Here is a 25,909-nt window from a genome sequence, read left to right on the forward strand (position 1 = left end):
GATCTCTTGACACCAAATCCAGTCCAGTGTGCCAGCACTCGCAGCTTCACAGTGTCTCTGTCTGTCCGTCTGCTTGTCCGTCCCCTCTTTCAGTCTAGTCCTATATCACGAAAGAATCTCGGTTGTTTTCATGTGACAAGAATCGGTGCTGCAACACGGAGCGATTAGTTCAACCAAATACCGACCGACCGATGGAGATAAGCACAAAAATGAGTTGTTAGTCAGATGTCGATGTATTATTCGGCTGGTTCAGTGTCTGGGACTCTGTGCTGAAGTCCTTTTCCCCCCTCTATGTTTCTCAGCTCGCTAATGAGTTGACGTGGAGAGGGATACATTTATGGTAACCGTCAGGGTGCAGAAAATAATGTAAACACTTAATATGAAGTGCAGCTTAATCACATGGTTTAAATTCCAATTAGCTGTTCTTGTCAGCTGTAAAAGAATTCTGAATATCAGTCCTTCAGTATTTCAGTCTTATAAAGTGCCATTATGCAAATGAGCACATCATCTGAGCTCAAACTGTGGCATCTATAACTAAAAATAGCCATAATTATCACTATCAAACAACCTTTCTTCATTAATCAGATCATCATTTGGACTATAAAACATCAGAAAACAGTGAGAGGTACCAATTACAATTTCTGAAAGCACAAGGTGGCATCTTCAGATGCTTTATTTTGTCTGACCAACAGAGCAAACCCAAACATATACAGTTAACGATGGTGTCAAACCAATTTAAACATAGAAAGTTTACCGTTACTGTTTGATAACTTAATGAAAAAAAATGCAAAATTATTTCATTTGTAAATGCAAACGTTCTCTAAAATCAGCACATTTAGGCATTTAATTAATACCTAAAATCATGTTGGTTTGTCATGGGTTATTGAGAGGAGATCAAAAAACCTAAATAACAATTTTATCTGTTCCAAACAAAATCTACAACATGATCAAATGTGCAAAGAGAAGAGAAAGTATAAGATAATATTAGCATTGAGTATGAGCACCCAGAGCCCTCTAGCCCTGGTGTGCTAAGGGGACATCATGCTGTAGTGAAAATCTGACCTTTAACCCTCTGATTCCTCCCTTCTCTCTCAGTGAAAGTTGAACCATCCTGTTCTCGTTCCTGAGGCCTCAGTGCAGACATGCTGACCTCCATGACTTCTCTAGTTGTGTTGACTACACAAGCCAAAGTGTTGTTGCCATTATGTTTTAGTATACAGTATACTGGAAGTGTATTGGATGTAGATGTTGGATGGTATTTTAGTAACAGGATTAAGATGTAAAACAGAAAGTAAGAGAGGTGGAAATAAGGACACCTGGTTCTAAAATGAGTGGTGACCTGGTTTCCCTCATGCTGCAAAAAACACAATTACATAAAGCAATGGGACTAGCAAATGCTCCAAACACATCATTGTTTATTTTCTTATTAGCTCCAGCTTGCATTTCACAGTGCTGGCTCAGCGACGTGACTGGAAAAAGATTCATCTAACAAACGATTACATAAGGAACTCTCCAAATTAAACGAATAAAGTCAACGAGCATAACGTAGACAATACACCCTTAGTCTGAGTGTCAGTGAAGGACTAATCAAATGACCGGATGTGCAAAATCCAACTGAGACCAGGCAACTGATGGGCTTAGTGCTAGTTTAGACTCTCCTAAAAAGCTAAATTACATCTTTTGACTTAAAGATGGTCAAATATGTCTTTCTCCTCATGATGAGTTTGTAGTTTCCATCCCCATTTTGAGATTTAATCCCCGAGCAGCTGTGAGTTTACCTGACTATGGCAACAGTGCTCTGACTCCCAGAGATGAGGTTTTAAGTGTCACAGTTACCAAAACAGGAAGTGGCGTGATTGTTGTCTCAGCAAAAACTGAGAGGAAGAATGGGATTTCTGTACAGAACACAGACCAGCTGTCAGGAAACCACGCTTTTATCATTCTTTTAACTTTGATTTCCTTTCAGGGGAAGTGCCTTCACTCCCCTTTTGCTGCTCCGCTGTCTCTCAGCTCTCGTGCCCTTCTGAAGCTTTCAGACTATACATTGTCTGTGCTGAATGGCTTGACAGTGACACATCCAGAAAATAACTGCAGCCATGTCTGAACTGGCCCCAGGGCACGGAGATCATGGGGGTAAGATGTGAAGCATTATGTCATGACAAATGTTGAAGTGTGACTGTGGCGTTGAAAGATTGTTTATCGACAGGATTAACAAACTGCAGGAGTCATAAAGAGAGAGAGAGAGAAGAGCACTAAAACAAGAAGACAGAAAACAGCTGTTGGAGGCAGAGGAGAATATAAATACACAACTTCACTATAGATATCTTTCAGTGGGGGAAAGAACTGGTTAAATAGAGATTAGAAAAGCTAAAGGACAGATGTAGCATCGATGTACTTTCTCCTCTCAGGAACATTAGCCTCCGGGGGACAGCAAATGTCTCTAGCTACGTTAAACTCACATAATCTGCTGAACTATTGAATAATCAGGATTGGACTAACTGTCAAAGAGGGCAAGTTTGGACAATTTAGCAGCATGTTTCCAATACAAGAGATGACAAAGAGTTATTCTGAGGTAAAAGCTGCACACGAGAATATTAAACTGGATTTTAGATCATGATGGAATTTTTTTTGTTGACTGGAAAATTTTAATTTCACGGAAAGCTCCAGTGCAGGTGAACAAAATTCTCTGCAGAGAAAAAGGAAGAAATGAAGAGCAGCAGAACTAAGTGAAAAGGAACAATTTTCCCTTTAAAAAGTTATTCACAAACAAAGCCAACAGTTTCTGATTAACTGTTACAGCTGAAATATCCACAGTGCAGCACCATGAGTAAATGTGGTAACTTACCCTCCCTTTGCAAAAACTCACCTGAGACTTTTACATAAATAATATATTAGTTTTATCTTCGTAAATTTGATCGTATTCATTCATGAGCACAGCTTATTCTCCTACGTTTTTAGTCTCAGTTACATCTATTCATGTCTCAAAGAGGACCCGTTTTAAGATCCTGGCACACTGAAATTGGCCTTTAAATGTTGCTTAGACGATTTTTTTTTTTTTTAAGAAACTGTAGAAAGAGGGTATGTTGAAAAAGTGGAGCACGCCTACAGACCCAAATCTGATTCAAGTTAGACTTTAAAATTTAAGTTACACAATGCAGGAAAATGGGCACACACATCTTCATTTCCTGGAGTGAAGCACACAGACAGCGCTGTGCAAAATGTAACACTGGTAAATTATAAACTTTGTTTTGTGTATTTGTCACATTATCCCGCCTACTCGATCCTCATACCATAGTACAACAACAAACTGAAACATGAAAACAAAGTCACTGCAGAGTTATCCCAGCATGACTGCCAGCCAACTCGGAAAAGGATCACTGCTCTGTCAAAGGCAAACACTGCGAAATGTAAAATGTGTTTGGCAAAACAACAACCGCCAATGTTTGTTATAGTAGAGAAAGAGGGCTACAATAATGACGAGCCATTAAGTTTATCGCCACGACCAAAGGAAAAGCACACATTTTGGCAAGTCACACATTACTCAAAGTGTTTGGTGTGAAGAGGCCCTCCCTCCTCAGCTCACCTCAGGTCTCTGTGTTGACACTGTTATGGGAGATTATGGTGACCATTTGTCACAAAAGGACAGACTGCTGCTGAAATTAACACCACACAAGGTGTGAGGGCCATCATAGTAATTGGCATATGGTCACAGATGCAGATCAGATATATGCTAGGGGAGATTTAGGCAAGGTCAAATCACAGGCTTGACTGACTGAAAGGGGGCACAGAGAAGAGGAAAATGCCAACACTTGTACATATTAGGGTCAAATCCTTTTGAAAGTCATCTTCATTCATTCGGTACATACTACCTTGTAGTAACGTGAGTGATTCAGTCATACACGAGCATATGTGTCACATTTTGGCCCAACTCGGTGTAAACACCGGGCTGGAAATATTCAGTTTTCACGACTGAAATGACTAGAGGATAACTGGAAAAAAATAAAATGTTAAAATCATGCAAAATATATACACACATTAGACTGGCAGCATAACAATATGGACAAAAGATGCATTATACTGGTGCATTAAAGAAGGCTCTGTATGTATGTATGATCAATGGGCTCCATGTGTTTCTATTCAACACGGTGGCTGCGATGCTCTCGGCAAGACTCTTCTCGTCTATCTGCTCTCAGTTATCTTCTGCAGATGTGTACGTACATAACATTCTGTGATTTAAGTGTAGTCATTGGTTTAATCCCATATGTGTATAGTAAATTCAATTTGCCCCACAGCAGGACAAAAAAGACAAATCTGTGTGTCGTCATTGACTTTTTTCTTTTGCCCGTATTGTGATTTAAGCAATGAGGAATACGCACCCACAAAAACAAACCACAGCTCATTGGGAGTTTTTTTTTTTCCATTGCTACGGTGAGTACTGAAGCAAAGGTTCAGTATTTTGGAAAATATGCGCATTAGCTTTCTTGTGGAGAGTTACAAGCAAAGACTGATGTCTCAAGCGCATCTGCCCATTAATTATGAGGCTACAGACAACAAATGGTTGGGTTAGCTTATCACACAGACTGGATACAAGTGTAAAAAGATTTAGAAACCTCGAGTCTGGCATTTTTGCAGATTTTTTTTTTTTTGGTGCCAGAAGTGAACGTATGTGGTCGAGCAGTGGAGGAGCAAGCAGTGGATCTAACCGCAAACCCGAGGACACTACGCCAGCCCATCTGAACTGGGAAACTGACTGCACCCCAGGTATGTCAGTCACACCCCCAAACATACTTCTTTATGAGGCCTAATATCAAATCAATTATAGTGGGTTTTTTTTTAGAAGGACCACAAGAACACTGATCAGAAAGAGTCAATTTTGATAGTAACACCAGAATGACTCAGGGAAAAAAAATTATGAACTTAGTATTTCATGAAAGTTTATGCTTTTTGAATGGGAGTCTTTAGGAGCAAAAGGCTTTTTTTTGGAGCCAGCCCCTAGTGGCTTTCAGAGATATTGCACTTCAAGGCACTTCTGTGTTGGCTTCACTTCACCCGGAGACTCCGTCCGGTTCTGTATGCTTTCAATGCATTTCATTTACGGAAAGAAAACTAATAAGTGTATTTCTCCAAATTAAGAACTGTTGCTTAAAATAACCTAAAACTGACATTTCTCAATCAACTTATGTGAATATGAATGCACTGATAATAGGAACATTACATTTTCTGCTGAACTTCAACCGGTTTTTTTTTTTATAAGAGATTTAAAACCACTCGGTTTTTTTGGCGTCCTAAAAATCTAAAATTTGTCAGAATAAAAAAGAAAAAGAAAAACCTGCCTTGGAAAATATGTTGTATAATTCTGAAGGACTGAACGAGGGGACTGTATTACAACCAAGAATGAGACATTGTGTTGTATCTCAGGAGTCCGCTGCATCTCAAAGACACGCATAAAACACACACACAGCAGCAGCAGCAGCCGCCCCCACATACCCGCATTGCGGCAAAGACATTTTCCACGAGGGTAATCTTTTAACAGGGAGACATAGCAAGAAGATGCCATTCAATGCATCATTTTGATCACTCAAATCAGAGGTTGGGCCAGCTGCTGAGAGGATTAGTCCTCTGAACAAAACCAAATCATGAGTGCAAGTGGAAGACATCTTGGAAGGGGGCCAAAGCGTGGCAGTGAGAGGCATTCTGCTCATAACTAAGGGAGCGACCTCATTTTCCGAATAAAAGCCAGTTTACATAACACCTCTGTCCCCATGACAGGGAGTACTGGGCAGCTGCTGCCAGGCCTGTGGCTTTCACTCAGCTACAAGAGTTTCCCTGAAAAATAATTCTCTCAACAGAGCCACAAGTCTCCTCTGTGCGTTTCCAATATCAACATGTTATAACAAAAAAAAATCAAAAAAATCTTACATTTCAAGTAAGGCATTAGCACTTTGGCAACCTCAACTATTTAATGACCTTACTCTTAATCTTATTGTCCTGTATGGAGTCTAGCAATAGACAGTAGAGAGAAACCAATATAAATAACTGTGACTTTAATCCATCAATTTATAAGTGACTCTTTCCTAAACTCTGTCATTAAAGTCACAGCAGAAAACAATAAAACATGTTGAGATGAAGTAAAAAAGATGGACTGTACATGCCATTACACTGTGATTATCCATACTGGCTCAGGAGACAACACTCCGTAAAGCAGGAGCATCTGTTTCTGTTGGCAAAGCATCTTTGGACAGAACAAACTATTAGTAGGGACACACTAACCTCCACCTGATCAAAATAGAGTCGTGATAATTTAGGATTAAAAAGAAAAAATACTGTTTGGAAAATGACACGTTTTGGCTAACAAGTAAGTCAACCCCTCGTGCCATTAAAAAACTCTTTTAAGGAGTGCACCACATCTGTTATTTGGGTGTTCAGCTGGTCCAGTAAGGCTGCACTATCCTTGGTTAGGAATGCAGTGACAGGTGACTGGGCAATAGCGTAAATGATGTAACAGAAATGGAAGGTAGATTTACGGGGCAAAAAAAAGCCCAGGAGAGACCTAAATAACTGAGATGGTGTTGAACTGTGTAGGTGTGGAGGCTGTTTGGAGACTTTGCTGCTTTTTGAGTTACCATTGGCAGTTTAACGAACAGCTGAAATACAAACCAGAAGAAGGCAGAGGCTGGTTTTGACAATAGAATGGTTAAATCTACAGTATAGAAAGATTCATTTCACGGCTTCTGCCATTTTATTTTAAAGTCATACAGTGGGGTTAAGCGTAAGGATTTAGAAATACGGTTATATTGAAAAACCACACAAGATTATGCATTAATGTACACCTGCTCCAGTGATGACTATCGGTACCATTTGATCAATGCTCCCTTCAACATGTACGGCCTTCCTTCTAGGGAAAACAACAGTTACATGGTGTATGATATACTAGGACCCCAAATTCCCATTAGAGTTGTCAATAGATGATCTAATTCCCACACATTGCAGTTTGGAGCTGTCCAGAAGATATTTCATCAGTACACGGGTCTTTTACAGCCCCCCTGAGACCAGTCATCATGTGTCATAAAGCGAGTCAAAGCATTTTAATCTCACATCTGCTCCTCATTACCCTTCTATGCAAAAGAAACTTAAGGGGTTAGGCTATTGGACCTCACCCAGGGGACAGGAGAGAAGACGAAGGGGATGGGCAAAAAAAAAAGAGACGTAGAGAGAAGGGAGATTATTAGGTGCTCCGAGTCCAACAAAAAACAACTGTGTAAAAATGCCACAATTCCAAGGGAAAGTGACATTGTTTTCCCCCTTATGAAATCAGATCACTTCCAGGCCGCAGTCCCAGTCATGGAATTTGCCTTTACAAGGTGCTATACAACACCACGATGACAGATCCACCATAGCAGTTTCATAGTCCAGTCCTCCCTCAATAACTCCTGCAGACTATATAAAAATATAACTTAACCGATGCTATAGTTACACGAACACAATATTCATAGCTCTATATACAAATACATATCTGGTTTGGTAGGATATGCAAACCTATAATGTCCACAAGCGGTGTCTGGTTTCTTTAAAAGTACATTTCTGCAGATAATTTGGGATCACTTGAAACCTAAAATCCTCCTGCTGCTTTCCAAGATGAGTTTAGATTTTGGGGTGACGACAACACATGGATTTGAAATGGCGGCTTACAAAAAAACGGCATCATAACAGGCTGAATCAGGAGGAAACTGCAAGAAAGAGGAATGCAACTTTAACTTTGTGGCTTAAACTAATATCTTTAGCTGAATGTCAGAAAACATGTCACCTAAAATATTTTTTTATGGCTTTAGATTCTTGAAAACGTCCAAACATGCTAACGCAGCTCAAATGACGATCCGATGCAAACACAGGCGGATTCACTTTTGACTTGAAAATTTGAAAAAGCTTCACAAACAAATGTATTTGTCACGGCTATAACTTATAGTTGTTTTTTTTTTTGTAGTGCAATGCTTTGGCAGTTAAGATGCACACATATAGACACACACACACACATGACTACAGAAGACAGAGGCCAGCCTGTTTAACAAGTAGGTCAGACCAGATCCAAAAAGGGAGAGAGGAGGGGGGGGGGAGTGAGAGAGAGAGAGAGAGAGAGACAGGGAATTGACCAGAGCGAGCTCAACTTTTCGTGTCATCATTGGCTTGTATGAACCATGTGAATAGACAGTGAAGAAGTCCACAGTCCCTCACTTGTTCCAATTACAAAACATAGGACTAATAATTAAATACGTTAAAGAATTTAACTATGTTATGAGCTCCTTGTGTCATGTGAAGACTAGGTTGTGTAATACGTGTGTTGTGAGTCTCACCTGAGGGCAGTCTTTGATGTAATGGCCCTTGTTGAAGCACAGGTGGCACAGATAGTTGGGTGGGGGTCTTTTGTTTGGTTTTCTTGGCTCTGAAGAAAGGGAAAGGTCTGAGAAATGGTCCGTCAGGGAGTTGAGTCCATCCACAATGTTGTTCAGGGAGCCATAGGGTGACACATTCTTATACACGTTGTTGTTTAAGGCCTACAAAATAAGAGCAGGCATGGTTAAATTTGAACATAAGATACAGAGAGTGTCACATAAAAATGCTTAGTTTAATCACTGCTGCCCTTCATTTGCTCTCTGTCCTGTTTCAGAAAAATGAAGAAAAAAACCCTCCAAGATCATTTCTCTCATTAAATTCAGAACATCTGGCGAGAGGCCCAGCTGTGCTCATGAACTGGAAAAGTACTGAGCATGGCCACAGAGAAAGACAGGACTTTACAAAGGCTGACTCATTGTAAACAAGATGGGAGGCATGTTCCCTCGCCAGCCTGTGGAACATCAGCAATGTCACCATGGACTGTTGGTGGTAAACTAGCCGTGGTCAGTGTTTGCAGTCTGCTCGGAGCCACAGAACGCAGTGTTGCATGCCACAGGGCTCAGTGAATTCATAGAGGATGCCCTCTGAATATTAATAACAGGGATTGCACTGCCTGCAGTTCCTTATTTCCCTTCTCATTCATGTCTTCCTCTGTTCAAATACAATCTAGAAACGACAGACAGGAAATTACCTCTGGGTGAAATGATTCAGATTTTAGCACAGACGTTTTTTGTTTTTTTTAATTTTCACTCAGCTTATTGATAAACCCAGTTAAAAAGATGTGATGCAATTAGTCCAATTGGTCATTTGCTTTGACATTCAATAATTTAATAGCACTTTTTATGAAAGTTGACACACCACTCTCAAGTAAAAATTCAGTAAGAATTATAAAACCCACAGATTTTCATCATCACTGACGGCTACGTATCACTTTGGGACCAAAGTTTGTGTCTGGGAAACGATGTTACTGCTGATGTTTAATGCTGCACAGCACAGAAACTATAGACTTGGCAACATGGCCACGGCCGAAAGCCAAGTCTTTATCTGGAGGCGGTGAGATTGTCTTGCTAACCAGCTCCAGCTTCAAGACTCATGTTCATTTATTACATGTAGTCATTGTAAATCAAGCATTACGGCTCTGTATTTTCTCAGAGTTTTCCATCTGCCAAGTGTTTCAGCTCTGTGTGTTACTGTGTTACCTTTCCTGGTGGAAATGTGCATGTTTGTGTGTTTGCTAAACTTAAGTTTTAGTGCAGGTTGTGGAATTATTTTAAGAAATACTATATAAAACAGGACACATTACATTACATTACATTTAGCTGACGCTTTTATCCAAAGCAACTTACAATAAGTGCATTTCAACCGTGAGGGTACAAAACCCAGAACAACAAGAATCAAGTAAATACAATTTCTTCAAGAAAGCCAAACTACAAAGTGCTATCAGGACACTTTGCTTTGTTTATGTTCCTCACATTTCTTCAGTTTGGCTTCAAACTTCCTACTGTCAGCCCAAAAGTAACGAACACAAATTTCACACACATCTGCTAATGGTGGGGTTAGACTGTTTGTTTGTTTATTTTGTGTGTCTGTGTGACTGACTGGCTGAACTGGCTGACTGGCTGGCTGACTGACTGGCTGACTGGCTGACTGACTGGCTGACTGGCTGGCTGACTGGTTGACTGGCTGGCTGACTGGCTGACTGGCTGACTGACTGGCTGACTGGCTGGCTGACTGGCTGACTGGCTGGCTGACTGGCTGGCTGACTGGTTGACTGACTGACTGACTGACTGGCTGAGGCACTCCTAAGGAAGTTGTGTGTTTATGTGTGTGGAAATAGATAGGTGGACTAAACTTGCACCATTTCCAGTCACTATGTGTCCGAGTAAGGTGGACAAGTGTAGCACATGTGTGGCTGCTTTCACAGGTCTGGGGATGAGGTGTCACACTGCATGGGGTCAATCAAACGCTGATATGTTTAAACCAGGTTTGTGGTGTCTTGTGGAACATTTAAAGGTGATTTGATGTGAAGTCCTGTAGGGTTAAATTCTTCACTTGGTTATAATGTTTACAAGTCACGTTGAAGTATTTGTCTTATTAGCCGAGAACTTTAAAATAAGGAAGAAAAGGTGAGAAACATAAACAAAAGTGGTTAGTGAATGAGATAAGCATGAAAAGAATTCATGAATTTACCACTATTTTACTTTAAGTAGACTGTTGTGTGATCCCTCACTGCAAATACAACCACATTTTGCATTACTCATCATCACATCTCTGTAGTGGTTTATTTTACTTGGCTTAGACGGTATAGTAAGTTGCAAAATGCCCCCACCCCTTAAACCGTTTCCAGATTCCAAGTGTGTTCCCACAGCATGCAACACTTTATACTCACACGAACTGAATTGCATTACACAATTGCATGTAATGTATATTGTGCACACCCAATTTTCAAATTACTTTTCAGGTTAAATGACATCAAAAGGCCTCTATGGTTACCACCATAATAATGAACACTGGTTCTAGATGGTACCAGCCATCCAGTCCTAGAGTTTCCAGCAGCCTCAAAGTAACGTAGATCTAAGGAGCTTAACAGCAGTGTAATCAACACAGTTTGCTGTATGTTTTTTACACTACCATTTTGCCCACACTATGGGATTATTTTTCTGTGTGTGCTGTATGTATTTATGCGTGCGGGTGAGGTTTAGGGGGTTTGGCGGTGGGGTCCTTTCTGCACAAGTGCGGTCTGGAGTATCAGATTTGCACCCCTGCACACATTATCAGCATGTTTGTCCCTAAAATTACTCAAGAGCTACAAAAATAGACAATATGTAAACAAGGATTGATTTTGTTTGCACAACCTGGTCTATTTGAAGCAGTCAGGGAGAGCAGACCTCAGCAAGGGCTGCAGTGTTCCGCTCCCTCCAGGCTGAGGCGTACAGGGGGAATCTATTTCAGTCTGTGGCTATTTACCTCTCTGATCAGAGATATATCTGATTAAAAGATAGTTTCACCTTCACTTTGGCACGTTAACTATCAAGATGCTGAAAACAAACTTACTCATCCCAGATACCTGATTGACATTAAGAGGGGAGTGGAACCTTGTTGTGATATTTTAGCTGTTTAACAACCCATTAACTTCTTAACATGCTTAATTAGGTTTATCAAGCTTACCCGAATGGATTTCTACATTTCTCAAACAATATTATAAGATCCCTGCAGTTCGAATAAAACTGAAGTGCTCATTAGTGGCTTAATAGCAATATTATGACACCACATACAGGGGTACTGTATATCACTACAAAACTTCAAGCCCAAATAAATCATGTAAGGGATATCATAATTACACAGAGATGTTAAGTGAATCCTATATCCTTCTTGTATTAAGAATAGGCGAATCATACTTATTTATAACATTAATAATAAAACATAAATGTTGTTTAAATGAGTGTTTTATAGTTATATTCAAAAGGACAATGCCCCCAAATGTTTATTTAATTCGAAGTTATTGTCCATATTACAAATATCATGGCGGTTATGCATATCCTACCAGAATAGCCCATGTTGCATGCTAAACCATTTGTTGCTCAGACAGGCAACAGTCCACAGTTCAACCAACTCGGTTACTCACTAGGATCAATTCAACGACTATCTCACACTCTGTAATGTCCCAGATTTGTATGTGGCATGCCGTCTTTCACCTCATTTCGCTGCAGCTGAAAGAAGTTGTTCAGATAGTTGGAGTTCAGGGAAGAGCTCAAGTCCGCCGCTGCGGGAGTCTTGCTGAAACTGAGATCCGGGTGGGAAGAGTTGGGTTCGGGTCTGAATGCGTCAAAAGCGCTGGTCTGGTGGGGGTCTTGTAAGGAAAGATAGACCCAGTTGAGAAGTTGCGCTGGCTGGTACACGGAGGCACTCGTGTCTATGGCAGACAACAAGCTCATCTTTCAATTCAAATGGCTAAACTGGATTTTCCACCGCTGATTGTTTGGACTGGTCTCAACTCTTTTGCCGTCTTGCTTTTCGTTCCCCGGCAGATGGCAAGTGCTCCTTTTTTCTTCCCGTAAAGGGGTCCTCCTCACGCCGGGAGCCTCGTCCCAGATAGTTGTTACTCAAAAAGTCATTGCGCTAACATGTCAGTATAAAAAGTTTTCCCCTGCTCCCCATGGTCCGCTATCTGCCTTTATTGCAGCGGGGCAGAGAGAGGCTTTTTGAATATGCAATGAGGACGGCTCTGCGTCACAAAGGACGACCGGCCAATCACAGCGTCTGGTTTGTGTGAATATTCATTCATATTCCACAAGAACATCGACTCTGCTTCACCACCAGGTAATATGTATTCTGACACAACATTAACTAAAAGTAAATCAATTTAACAAACTGACTCCATATTATTCATCACTTACTTTAATGTAAGGGATTTTTTTTTTTTCCGGGACAGAGAGTAAGATTTAACAGTCCAAGGTATTTATATTAATGTGAAGGCCATTCTGATCTATTACGCCATTCAATCGTGTGGCAATGTATTCTCAAACATGTGCGCTCTAAGGACAAAGCTGGATACTTGATGAATCTGGATTTAGCATAGATCACTGAGTTCAACAGTCCAAGCAATCAATAAACTCAGCAGTTAACAGTAATACCAGCCCCAGGCCTTTCTCAGGCAGGGCACACACTGTGGCGAGTATGACCCAGCCTCCAGACAACCCAGCCTTAAGGTGGCAGGCGAGGGACTACGTTTTGGGGAAAACTTTAAAAAGGGCGCCCCCTTGTGGCATCTCTCTCCCTGTGTCCCTGTGTCCCTCTCTCTCTCTCTCTCTCTCTCTCTTCATTGTCATTATTCTCTCGATTAATGATTTGCTGTTCGGTTTTCAAAATGTCAGAACATGGTGAATAATATCAACCATTATATTGCCCAAAGTGCAGCCTAAGATGCATTGCTTGGTCCTAATAAACATTCAACAAACAAAAGATATTCAGTTTCTTATCATGGAGAAACAATGGAAACAGTAAATCTTATAGACTGTACGGACAAGATTCACATTTGAGAAGATGGAATCAGAGAATTTTTGTTGTTGTTGTTGTTGTTGTTGTATTCTTTCAAGAAAAACAAAATAGTCAAAAACGAATAATTTCATATCAACATTACTTTTCTGTCGATACATTATTATAGTCCAACTGTTTCAACTTGAATCGATACAGTCAGCGTAACATAACATAACAAATACATAAATATAGGCATGCAGGCTGATATCGTCGTCATTAATAGAATGGATTAATCTAATCAGCTGCAGTCGTTTATAGGGTAAGTAATTGTTTAAATATGTGTCAGTGAACACAATCCGCCCAGGCTCGCCCGTGTAGCATGTTTTTGCTTTAGGCGTGACGCCTGTCAAATAATAGACCTATTGCGAAACGTGAAGCGACGTCGGGTCTGTCTGCATTTTCCGTCACGCCATTAACGTTCACGTACGTATAGTTGCGCGCCGGTGAATTTGTTTTACGAGCTCGTCCGTCACTCGATTTGCAACCGGGGGTGGGTTCCTCAAATGGAAACTCCGAGCTCCACCCACACCACTTAAAAAAAAACAGTCTATACGGCGACCGAGCAAAGAAAATACCGTCCCTCTCCAGGAAGCGACTGAGAAAAACACCGAAAGTAAGTGCTTGAAAAAAAACAACAACCTGAAACTTAAAACCACTCAAAATGGGCTTACGAGCAGTGAACGATGAACATCGGCAAACTGGGGGTTGTTTTGTTTTGTTTTTTTTTTGTTTTTTTGGGGGGGGGGAAGTCTTTTCGTGGCTTCACGTTTACTCTGCAGCGTCTCGACGTTGTCGTTAGCTGGCCTGTCAACGTGATTTCCTTTTAGCTCAGCCGTGCAAGACTTCAAAAAAAAAAAATAATCCACCCAAAAAATAACCCGTCTGGCTCGTAGCTTCGATTTGATTATTATTATTATTTTTTTATTTTTTTTTTGTCGTCCGGTTATTTATAGCTAAGTCCGCTTTGAATCCGGTTGACGGGACTAACGTAGCCACTTTATGTAAATAGGATTGGGAGGATAATTTAAGGAGCTAGTTTTCAAAAGAGGTTCGTACAGGCCCGAAGCAGCGTTGTTTTGGATACTTAGTCCTCTGTAATGAACCTCGTGAACGAAATCTTTGTTTCTATCGACCATCGTAATACGTTTAGCATAATGTACTTGCCAAGATGAGTTCATTTCTTGTTTTTTTTTGTTTTTTTTTTAGTATTTAGCTGATTGACATAAGTCACACATTGAGTGAACTGACACACCTTGAATATTTAAAATGGGCCTGCCGTCACGGTTTTATAACAACTTAGGAGACTACAGTGACTTTTAAATCAGTAAGTTCGTTTTCTTTTTGGATCCTGAAATGTTTCAACATCTTTAACAAGTATCACAACTCCTTTAAGGTGGTGTTGTGGGCCTTGTGGTTAAAGTGTGGTTAAAGTGTCAAAAGGTCTTAGATGGCGTGTGTGTGTGTGTGTGTGTGTGTGTGTGTGTGTGTGTGTGTGTGTGTGTGTGTTTTTGCACCTGAATATATTTTTTTCCACCCTGAACAATTTAACACTGAAATAGACAAACCAAATTTCCACATCGCCTCAGTTGGACATCAGCGGCGGGGCGAGGAACGAGACGAGGAAGAGCGTTGCATGAACTCTTATCTACAGAAATTGAAAAGGAAGTTATAAAATAGTTGCCGTTGTCACTGAATGTATGTCACTGAATGTATATGCTTCTATCTCACCTGGTCGGACCTTTTGTATTTCGGGGGGGGGGTTCTTATTTGCCATGTGTGGCCTTATTCAAATGCAGCAACTTCTTTTTTTTTTTTTCCTGTGTGTCTAAAATGCAAAGCAGAGCACACACTGTGCCGTTTAAGTCCACCGGAGTCAGTTTTACCATGGAACAAGTAGGTCCATTGCAACAGACCAAAAATGAAAGTTTCCTTGCCGTCCCGCCACAGAAAATGTCTGCGATCCAACGGCCCTGAAATGAGGAGTCTGCCCTTCATTAGCTTGCAGCGACACATTGCTGCATTCGCGCGTAAAGAATGCAGTGACTAGATTACAAAATTATTTTAGGTAATGGCTGTAAATTGTTTGCCTTCAGGTTAACTTAAAATCACAGAGTCAAGGAATTCGTAACATACAGACTAGTATATGCCTAACAACCAGCTAACTACATTTTTTTTAAAAGCAGACATACCATTTGCTCTAGTTCTGGAAAATACAGATTGCTCATGTCTTGGTCAATGAGTAATTGTGTCCAGTAGGAAACATGTGGAGGAGCAGGTTTACAGCTGGGTGTTTGTTTGTTTGTTTGTTTTTTAACTCTTGTCGCCATGGCAATACGTCTTAAAGGTGCCATCAACAGAGAGTTTTCTTTGTTAGGGCCCGAGCGCCGAGAATCGGTGCGAAAGCCTTATTGTTTTTCGTAAAAATGTTCTTGTTCTTGGACGTTCTTCTTCTTCTTCTCCTCACGTAAAGCGATTTGCCTTTTTGGAGGCTTTATCATATTCAAAAACTCACGAAAGTGGATACGCGCACGTCTCCCGGCGAAAGATTTCATATTCTAGCGGAGTCGCGAGTGGGCGCGGCCAAACGGCTCGAGAGCGCCCCCTACAGAGAACTGCACAAGAGGTCTATTACATTTTCTTCGTGATGGCTTATCTTTTGCAGCCCATTTAATTGACTGTTCTGTTTCATGTTTAAAGCAATGAGCTACCCTGGATACCCCCCTCAGGGAGGTGGATACCCACCACAGCCTGGAGCTTACCCTCCCCAAGCAGGAGGCTACCCACCCCAGCCTGGAGCTTACCCTCCCCAAGCAGGAGGCTACCCTCCACAGCCAAGCGGCTACCCTCCTCAAGCTGGCGGCTACCCTCCTCAGGCCGGCGGCTACCCGCCGCAGGCCGGCGGCTACCCGCCGCAGGCCGGAGGCTACCCGCCAGCGGCCGGAGGCTACCCGCCACAGGCCGGAGGCTACCCACAGGCACCACCTCAAGGTAAGCCGTTGCGCCACATTGTTAAAGGAATACTTCAACATTTGGAGAAATATGCTTCTCTGCTGGCCTGCTAAGAGTTATATGAGAAGATTAATACCATTTTTATGTCTTGATGTGTGGAAAAAAAAAAAGAAGCTACAACCACCAGCAAGTTTAGCATAAAGACTGAAAGCAGGTGGGAACAAGTAGCATGGCTCTGCCTAAAAAAAATAAAATTATTAAGTTCTCAAAGTTATACTTTGTTTGTTCAATCCAATTCAAACTAAACATTGTGGTTCTACAAAGTTTTGCCGCAAGATAGCTGTTTTTCAATTTCCAGCCTTTATACTAAAACTAAGCTAACAAGCTGCTGGCTGTGCTTCGTATTTACCAGACAGACATTAAGGAGTAATGATCTATGAATCAAACCCTCAGTGAGAAAGGGATTTTTTTTTTTTTTTTTTTTTTTAATGTGGAAATGAAGCTAAAGTGAAACGGAGTCAATGCTTTCCGGTGCCATCCTCAATCTAAAGGATGAGTCAGTCGTTTGTCGGAAACAAGGATCATGAGACTGGATTTTTTTTTTCCCCCCACCTCCAAAACAAACAAACTGCTGCTGTCGCTAAGAGAACCATGTCACACAGTCCATATTTCACACAGTGCTCCCATTCTCTCTCGCCAGCACTCTTTCACCTACTTGTTGACTCGTTGAAAAGCGAGAAAAAGGAAGTTCCCGTAAGAAGGGTCATTCCTGTCTCGGTCAGCTATTTTCAAATTTTTCAGGTGTTTAGTAGCACAATTCTTCCTCAACTTTCCTGAACTGTTTTTTTTTTTGTCTTTGTGTCCTGCTGCAGGCAGCTGGGGAGGTGGGCCTGCCGGTGGATATCCATCTATTGGTCTTGACAGCATGTCCAACCCTGGATACGGCGCTGGCATGGTAAGTTCAGCCTAAAGATATCACCTGCGCCCAGGCAATTTTTAATATACGTGCAATGCACTATCATCGGATTATTGCAATGAATATTCCAGTTAGAATGAATTACAGAGCCATTAATGGAATATCACATCCTTTCCCTCTACGGTAAGACGTATTCAAAGTACGCATCCTAAAATCTTAAGCATTGCCATTTTTCTGTCAGCTTCTGTCTCGAGTTCTCCGGCATGAAAAGCAGTCCAAAACTTTAATTCTTGTCCATTCTTCTTAAACCTATCGATGTGATGCAACTTGTGTCCCTTTTACTTTTCTGATTCATTTTCTATTCTGTTCTAAACTCATTTGTGCTATTAGATATACGAAGGTCCATTTTGTTAGCGTGGTCACACTTTGTTTGGATACTTGTACATCATACAACTGCAAGAAGTTCAAAACATCAGCAACACAAACTTCAGTTTCTCCTTTGGAGTCAAATTTAGGATACACAGCATTTAATGTTGATGTGGATAATGCAAATTCCACAAATAAGTCAAATCCAAAAAAAGGTGTGACCAGCTTTCTGTACTTTACATCAAATTATTTTCAAGCATCTGTGCATGTATTATGGTATGCCATTCTTTCCAAATCACAGGCCAACCAGATCCCTGCAGGCATGGGGAGTTTAAACCCATCCATGTTCGCCCAAGCCCATGGGGGGTACCCACCTGCCCCTCAACCTGGCGGGTACGGTGCCCCCGTCCCTAACCAACAGTTATTTGGCCTGTACCCACAGCCAGGAGGGACCATGCCCCAACACCCAGGAGGGACCATGCCCCAACACCCAGGCCCAGCAATGGGCTACCCTGGTCAGCCTGGTCAGCCAATGGCTGGATACCCCCGTGCACCATCACCAAACCCATCCATGCCCGGTTATGGAGGAGCACCAGCACCTATGCCGGGGTACCCACAGGCTCCATCACCAAATCCATCCATGCCAGCCTACGGAGGAGGAGCCATGCCAGTAGCTCCACCTGTCAATGTAAGAAACACTTTATGCACTCACACTTTTTCTTTACACAGCATTGCCAGAAAGAGACTCTTTGTTGTAATAACTCTGTTGTCCTGTGGAAACTGTTGTATTTTTATCTCAGAGAGGATTCAGGGGAACAATCAAGGACTTTCCTGGAGCCGACCAACTCAAAGATGTGGAAGTCCTGAGGAAGGCCATGAAGGGCTTTGGTGAGTGTTATGAATGGACACTTTTAATCAGGGCGTATTAGTTATTTAAAGATCCCCTTCAGATATGTTAGAAAATATATGAAATACTCCTGCTTTGAAATATTAATTTGTGTCTGATATGCCCCCCCCCCCCCCCCAAGAAATGTTCAGTTATCTGCAGAAATCGCCTACATCACTGAAAACTGTTCATTTCCACTTTCAGTTGATGAATTTAACAACCTTCTATTGTTAGTCTCTGTGCATACAGTAAATCATTGTGTACCGTGTTGCTCAAACATCCAAGAGAACCAGCATTTACAAAACACATTTTGGAGTCGAGTGGGATTTTAAGTCACTTATAAAGCTAAAATCCTCCCGATGCACTTGATGGACCGGATGTTGTTGATTTGGGAAGTTGACCTTTAACTGTAAATTATTTTGGGCTGACAAGGATCAAGGTCAGCCAGGAAGTGTTTTGTTGAGTCATCTTTTTTTTATTAGTATTTTTTTCAGTGCAGTGGGTAAAAAGTCATTTTTGAAAATTACACTCACATTTCTAACAACAGTATTTCCAAATATTTTTTTTTGTCTTTCATGAGCATATGTAAAGATTTTTCATAGAATAATGTTGCATGGATTCACTTATCTGTGAAGGTAAGGCAAAAAAAAAATTAAAAAAATAATTGACAGATTTTAAAATCAAATCGCCTAATTAATTAGTCAGAGGCATCCCATAACTACTTTTTTTTTAATTTTTTTATGTACAGAGTTCATTTTCTTCAGGTGGATGTTCATATTTAGAAAGATATTTTTCAGTGCAACGTGATTCAAAATGAATCCACATTTTTGCGTTTGATTTGACACTTGTGGGCTTGTCTGTGCAGGAACTGATGAGCAAGCCATCATCGACTTACTGGGGAGTCGCTCCAACAGGCAGCGAGTTCCCATGCTCCGGGCTTACAAAACCTCCTACGGGAAGGTAACAGTCCTGTTCATGCTTATAGTTCAATTGATATTCTGTTATTGTGACAACTAATGCCATTGCCCTTTAGTAGAGTATATATTTTTGAAAAAAAAAAAAAAAGTTTACAAAGCCCACACCATTTACTAACACGGAAACATACAGGCCCCCCCCCCCCCCCCCCCCGAGGGCATAATAGTGACAAGCAGACAACAGGTGCTTGGACTGCCAGTAAAGTGGAGAGAGGATTGGATGTCCTCAAAGCTCATTATAGCTGTGCCGTAGAGCTTCTCTCACAGCAGCAGCCATGATGCTTTTGAATTATTCCAAGCACGTTTCCATTTCCAGGACCTGATTAAGGACCTGCATTCAGAACTGTCCGGGGACTTCAGGAAGCTGGTCATGGCCATGTTGAAGGCTCCGGCTGAGTTTGATGCCTACGAACTCAACAGTGCCATCAAGGTAACTGCTCAGAATATGCTGTGAAAACATGTGACGAATGACATTTGTTAAAGAATCGCATTTGGTGTAGGTTTGAACGAAGATTCACCCAGAATGTTGGCTGCCACGCGGCGGCCGGAGGATAAATGGTCAGATTATCGTTGCTCTGTCTTCCTCACAGGGAGCTGGAACTGATGAGGCCTGTCTGATAGAGATCCTGTCTTCCCGCTCCAACGCTGAAATCAAGGAGATAAATCAGATTTACAAAAAAGGTGCGATGCCCCCGGGCGGTTAATGCACAGCTTTCCTCCACAGCTCTGTTTACCTTTTATCTCGCCACATCACAACACTGGGTTTCAACAGTTTTATTCCATTTAATAAAGAAACTCGTATTCAGCGCCTTGTGATTTGGCTGCAATCGCACAATGTCACCTGTAAAAAAAAACAAAAAGATTCTGATTATTATCAACTACAGTGCAAAAATATTCATCATCAGCCTTCCAAGGTGACTTTTGCTTGAAACTAGTAATGCGTTTGTGATCTGTTTTTCTAAATTCTTTTCGTAAAACTTTTACTTATTTGCCATTTCAGAATACAAGAAGTCACTGGAGGATGCAATTAGTGGAGATACCTCAGGGCACTTCCGCAGGCTCCTGATCTCTCTCGCTCAGGTACGGACGTGATGCGGATTGATTGCTTGTGTACCCGATGTATCTTAACGAGTACTTTTGAGGTCTAATAAGAAATGTGCCGTTCTGTATTTTGCAGGGCAATCGTGATGAAAGACCGAATGTTGACATCTCGCTGGCTAAACAAGACGCTCAGGTAACGTCTCCTTCCTTCTAATTTATAATTAATGTTGATTTCAAAGACATCCTGCTCTCTAAACATTGCTTTCATCTTAATAGGCGCTGTACGCTGCGGGAGAAAACAAATTGGGAACAGATGAGTCCAAATTCAACGCTATTTTATGCGCCAGGAGCAAACCCCACCTCAGAGCAGGTATAGTTTATGGATAAATGTTCATAAGCACGAGTTAACATAAGGTTCGACATTTAGAAGAATATAAAAAGATGATTCACAAATGAAAAAGTTTAGTGTCTTATCAACTCTGTTACTGATAATATAAATTATAAAGTCGATATAAATGATCAACTCTGTTACTGTGTGTGTGTGTGTGTGTGTGTGTAGTTTTTCTTCAGTACCAGCAGATGTGTGGCAGGGACATTGAGAAGAGCATCAACAGGGAGATGTCTGGAGACCTTGAGAGTGGCATGTTGGCAGTGGGTAAGAATGCACACGTATATCAAGTCTTGTTCTTAGAAGGCACTCATGCTCCAAATTATTTACAGTTGTAGAGAGATTTAACAATTGCTTTTCCATGCTCATGTTATTAATACTGTATTACAGCTAGTTTAACTTCATAAATGTACTGTAGTACCTAGGCTGGGACCTTGTTTAATGCATAATCTCTTTCTTTCTTTTATTTTTTTTTTGCCAACATCTCTCAGGGTTATGGTATAGTAACCTATTTTTAGATGTGTTTAATTTCAATTCAATTGTGATGCACAGCTACATCATATGTTCTCATTGTGAGGTGATGTGCAATGCAGTGTTGAAGGTTTGCCACTCTTTTTGTTTCTGTGTTTTATTTCAATTTTCAGATTTCAATTTTTTCCCAAATATAAAATTTACTTTTAAAGCTGCTTAAATCAATATTTGACCACTTGGGGGCAGAAACTCTTGGAAACAAGCTGAGAAACACAGCCCTATCTTAGTATCACTTTTATAAAGTTGATATGGCTAACATATAAGGTCCCTGCACATATATATCGGAGGGTAACATTAACATTTTAGCTCTGTTTTGTCTCTTCTTGCCAACAATATCTGGCCCTACACATTTCTCAACAGATAGCATTTCATCCTGCAGTGGGTTTATCAGAGGTTGTTTGCTTAAACAGCGACCGCCTACTTCAGACAATGGAGTTGTCACATTGATGAATGGGGATGGACTCGAACAGATTAGCCATTATGAATTCATAAAACATACAAATATTGATGCAGCTTTAAGTTTGCTTGTTTCCATCTCGTGTGATTTTTACTTCGATTTTTCTCTTCACCTTCCAGCCTCATCTAGTTGTAATTTGTTTGAAAAAAGGAGCGACAGAGTACAAAATTCATCAGTGTATTGGTATTTTTCTTTGATAATAAGGATTTTCTCTCTTTCAGTGAAGTGTATTAAAAACACACCAGTCTACTTTGCTGAGAGACTTTACAAGGCCATGAAGGTGAGACACCCTGTGCTGTTTGGACAGGGGTTTGCTCTACATGACTAAATTATTGTAGCGTAGTATTTAATTTAAATGCCACTCTTACTGTGTGTATCTGTGTGTGTGTGTGTGTGTGTGTGTGTGTGCATCGCTACAGGGAGCTGGGACCAAAGATACAACTCTGATCCGGATAATGGTCTCCCGTTCAGAGGTTGACATGCTGGACATTCGCCAGGAGTATGTCAAAAACTACGGCAAGTCGCTGTACACGCACATCTCTGTAAGTATCTATTATTAAATGAAAGCATTGCATTTATATATATATAAAAAAAAAAAAAAACGAGTCCACATGTTTTTGTGTGACAAGTGTTCAAATCATTTGGTGATGTTTCTGTTTTATTTATCAGGGAGACACATCAGGAGACTACAAGAAACTCCTATTGAAGCTCTGTGGGGGCAACGACTGAAAACGAAACCATATCTAATACAATATAGAGATCATTTTCCTGCCTTATCTGTATGCACCATACACAAACTGCAAACTTGCATGCCATGCCAATGCTTCCAATGCAACATATAGCTGAAGAACCTCCTTCAGATTGCCTATATTTTTCTTCTCTATATACAGTATATATAAAAAAAAAAAAAAGTTCTATATTTTTTCACTTTTGATATCTCAGCTGGATATTTGAGTTGAATATACGTGACCACACATGCAAGCGCTTACTTTAGAATTTTAAGAGCTATATATTTTTTAAGATTATTTTAATTTCAATTGTGCCAATATGATCAGATATCAAATATCTGATATCTTTATCAGCTATTTCAGGATTGCTGAATAAAGTAGGAGACACAATACATAGCAGCTAAGTACCAAAGTAAAAGATAATGTTTGCAATTTGATATTCTCTTCTATATTTTATCTACTTTTGTTTTTCTGTTTGTTGTAGTTGTGCCGCATTTGCAACAGATACTTCAATTTGTTTACCGTATACCTGTCAGTGTAGCATGTCACACTCAGCATTATATTTCATCAATTGCGATCTAGTCATCATGGGTCTCCTGAGAATAAATATTACGAGTGTACACTGGAATTATTTGTGGTTTATTGCATTTAAAATACCAAGAAAATTGCAACAAACACTCTATGAAAAGGCCTTTTTTTTTTTAGATTCAGACATCCTTCTAAATGTCTGTCAAATCGCTTCATTGGTTCACATGCAAATGAGTCCCTAAATGTTACACGAATGGTTTTGATCAGTGGGGATTCACACCAGTTACCACTGTATGCAGAGGTTTCGGCACCCGAGGGCAAACAAAAAAAAATAATTTTATTTAAAGGAAGTAAATACAACACTTGCAGAAAACACGCTTCGAAAATAAGTCTTTATTCAAATGTTAATACACTGATAGTTTTTATGTCATTAACTGCAAATTTAAAACCAAATTGCAACTAATGTGTAAATGTTTGGGCACTCGTAAAACACTCAATTTGATTAACTTGTCAGGCTTTAATTGTCTCATTTAGGCTTGCCTCGTAGGTGTCAAGTATGGACATGAATTGTCAGCTGATGGTAGTTCCAGAGTTTAATCAATTGTCTGACTTTTCAAAGCTTGCAGTAACACTCACCAAAAATAGTCTCCTCTGTACAACTGATTAAAGCTGTCAGGACATCATGATTGCTCTGATACTGTCGATGCTTGGTAGTACACTCGGTTTGCCTGTAGAGGGCAGTGAAATCTTTATTCAACCCCCTATAGCCACATCAAAAGTGTGAATTTTAACGAGCATAACTCGTGAATCATGATATGATGGCATCAAGTCAGTAATCGTGGTCACGGTTTGAATTTATAAAGGTCACAAAAAAGTGTCTTGATTTTTCTCGCACTGAACGTGTTGAAAATCCCGCAGTCAATGCCGTAAACCAGCTGGTGACTCTAAAGCAGCCTCTTGCATCTTGCTCAATCAATACAGATAAATAATTCCTCTTTCCTGGAGGGTTGTAAGGCCAGCATGTGTGGCTGCACGAGGAGCTCTACGTGCCTTATTAAGTCCTGTTGGCTTCCCTTAAAATGCTGTTGAACACGCATGACTGTGAAGATGTGGCTCTGCGCTTGGCTGGCTACAGTAGCGTATGCGAGTTGGCTGCACTACGATCAATACCTCCATGAAGGGGGGGGGGGTCCGTGGAATTAATAGCATCCATAAAGCTGCCTTGGCCACATTAAACAAGTCTACCATGTCTGCAGTGCCGTCAGAGGTATGAGGGAACCTTGGTTAACAGCCGTGCTGCAGGAATCACTTTTCAGGCCTTTAGATGGATGTTTAGATTACAGCAACTCCAGTTTTAATGAAGATTAGACACGATTACAGCAGTTTTGTGAAGATAATTTAGATATCATTAGGGGAGTTTTATAAGTTCATTTCAATGGGTTTTTGCATGTCTCTGCCAGCGCTTGTAGTCCTGATATAATTTTGATTATAAATCTCTCATCTGTTGCAGGGTCCAGCTGAAGGCTGTGTAATTCCCTGTTAATTAAAAAACACAAATTGGCTCATTTTAATGTCTTTTAAAACCGATCTAATCGTTTAGGAATCTTCTCGTAGTGCCTTCAAGATTAAGGTATGATGGGGGAAATGCTTTACATTTAAAAATGACACCAAAAAACTCTTTTAACATGTCACTGCTTCCTCTTTGGGTTGGTACTATCCCTTTAATACCATAGAAAGACTATCATTTCATGCATTCTTGCAGGATAGAGATAAAATAGATACTGTTGAGGGTGTTTCATGTAGACGCAGTAAATACAGTCGTGTCAAAAGTGAGTGAATAATATTGTAATTGTTTTTGCAACCCATAGCTCAGGCAGCTTCAGCTAAATCTGTATTCAGACTGGCAATAAAATAAATCCATAAAAATGTAGACAATTTGGCTGCGATAAATGACGGTTATGCTTGTTGACAGTCTCTTCAATAAAAGATGAAGCTATTATCTGTTCTGATCTAGGCTGTCTGATGAACAAATTTATTTCAAAGTATTTCCGTAAATTATCAGACAGCCTGAAACCCCACCACTGTTGTCTAAATAATGCACTCACTCATACCCCCAAGGTAAAAAGCATCAGACTGTCTTGTCTTTTCAAAGGTGTGTCCTCAGAAGGAGGGTACAGGCACAATCGTCCAATCTGTGTCAGCAGTGGGGACCTGCTTCCCTTTGATATGAATGAATTGTAATTAATTTTTCATCCAAAGGGAGAGCACATGGTTGCACAAGCTATGGAGCCAGCACGGAAGAGTGACAGAGAGGAGGGGAGATAGAGAGTTGGAGATGTCACAATGAGATTCAGTGCACGCATGAATAAGGTCACGGTTTGAGAGGTATGCCCGCAGACGTCTGCCTCTGTGCCAGCAATCTTTATTCAGCTGTAGACTGGAAGCAGAGTGCATCCATCATCATCATATTCAATTTCCAAAATCCTACTTAAATACACATTTCATTTGTCACTCTCGCGTATCGCATTGTATGTTTACAAATGGCGTACAGCCCTCTTCTATCTTAGACTGAAATTGGTTGCAGTGCAGCTTTGGATATAGAAACGTGGTGCATAGGCCTGTGGCTACAGCAGTAGCATTATGCAAGGACTGAATAAGAATTCTTATATATTTTTTTATCAGTGCATTAAAAAATTTTTCCCATGTAGCCAGTGAAGATG

General features: G+C 40.6%; 2 protein-coding genes across 5 annotated transcripts in view; one reads left to right on the plus strand and one right to left on the minus strand.

Moving 5' to 3' along the window:
- Positions 1 to 12,580, minus strand: part of LOC138192486 (zinc finger CCHC domain-containing protein 24-like) — a 36,510-nt gene extending 23,930 nt beyond the window's left edge. Inside the window, exons 1-2 of the mRNA XM_069139898.1 lie at positions 12,084 to 12,580; positions 8,349 to 8,549 (exon numbers count right to left, since the gene is read on the minus strand). Of these exons, the coding sequence (XP_068995999.1) occupies positions 8,349 to 8,549; positions 12,084 to 12,323 (441 nt within the window). The 5' untranslated portion in view covers positions 12,324 to 12,580. The remainder of the gene's footprint in view (positions 1 to 8,348; positions 8,550 to 12,083) is intronic.
- A 1,300-nt stretch (positions 12,581 to 13,880) lies between these two features.
- On the plus strand, positions 13,881 to 23,289 carry anxa11a (annexin A11a). Of its 4 annotated transcripts, none has more exons than XM_069139935.1 (15): positions 13,881 to 14,038; positions 16,123 to 16,413; positions 17,247 to 17,329; positions 17,958 to 18,344; positions 18,457 to 18,544; positions 19,408 to 19,502; positions 19,833 to 19,946; positions 20,107 to 20,197; positions 20,517 to 20,596; positions 20,694 to 20,750; positions 20,834 to 20,927; positions 21,117 to 21,212; positions 22,155 to 22,213; positions 22,353 to 22,475; positions 22,603 to 23,289. In XM_069139935.1, exons 2-15 carry the CDS (start codon positions 16,125 to 16,127, stop codon positions 22,660 to 22,662), a joined length of 1,716 nt encoding a protein of 571 aa, XP_068996036.1. In that variant the 5' UTR covers positions 13,881 to 14,038; positions 16,123 to 16,124; the 3' UTR covers positions 22,663 to 23,289. The 4 variants fall into 4 exon arrangements, with proteins under 4 accessions (XP_068996036.1, XP_068996039.1, XP_068996037.1 ...); XM_069139938.1 differs by having other exon boundaries at positions 13,884 to 14,038; positions 18,099 to 18,344; XM_069139936.1 differs by lacking the exon at positions 13,881 to 14,038 and adding an exon at positions 14,160 to 14,749.
- Positions 23,290 to 25,909: the final 2,620 nt, after the last annotated feature.

This window comes from Embiotoca jacksoni, unplaced genomic scaffold (genome assembly GCF_022577435.1).
Source record: "Embiotoca jacksoni isolate LCO1_2020_lvr unplaced genomic scaffold, fEmbJac1.0.p SCAF_87, whole genome shotgun sequence".
In the NCBI taxonomy this organism is placed as follows: Eukaryota; Metazoa; Chordata; class Actinopteri; family Embiotocidae; genus Embiotoca; species Embiotoca jacksoni.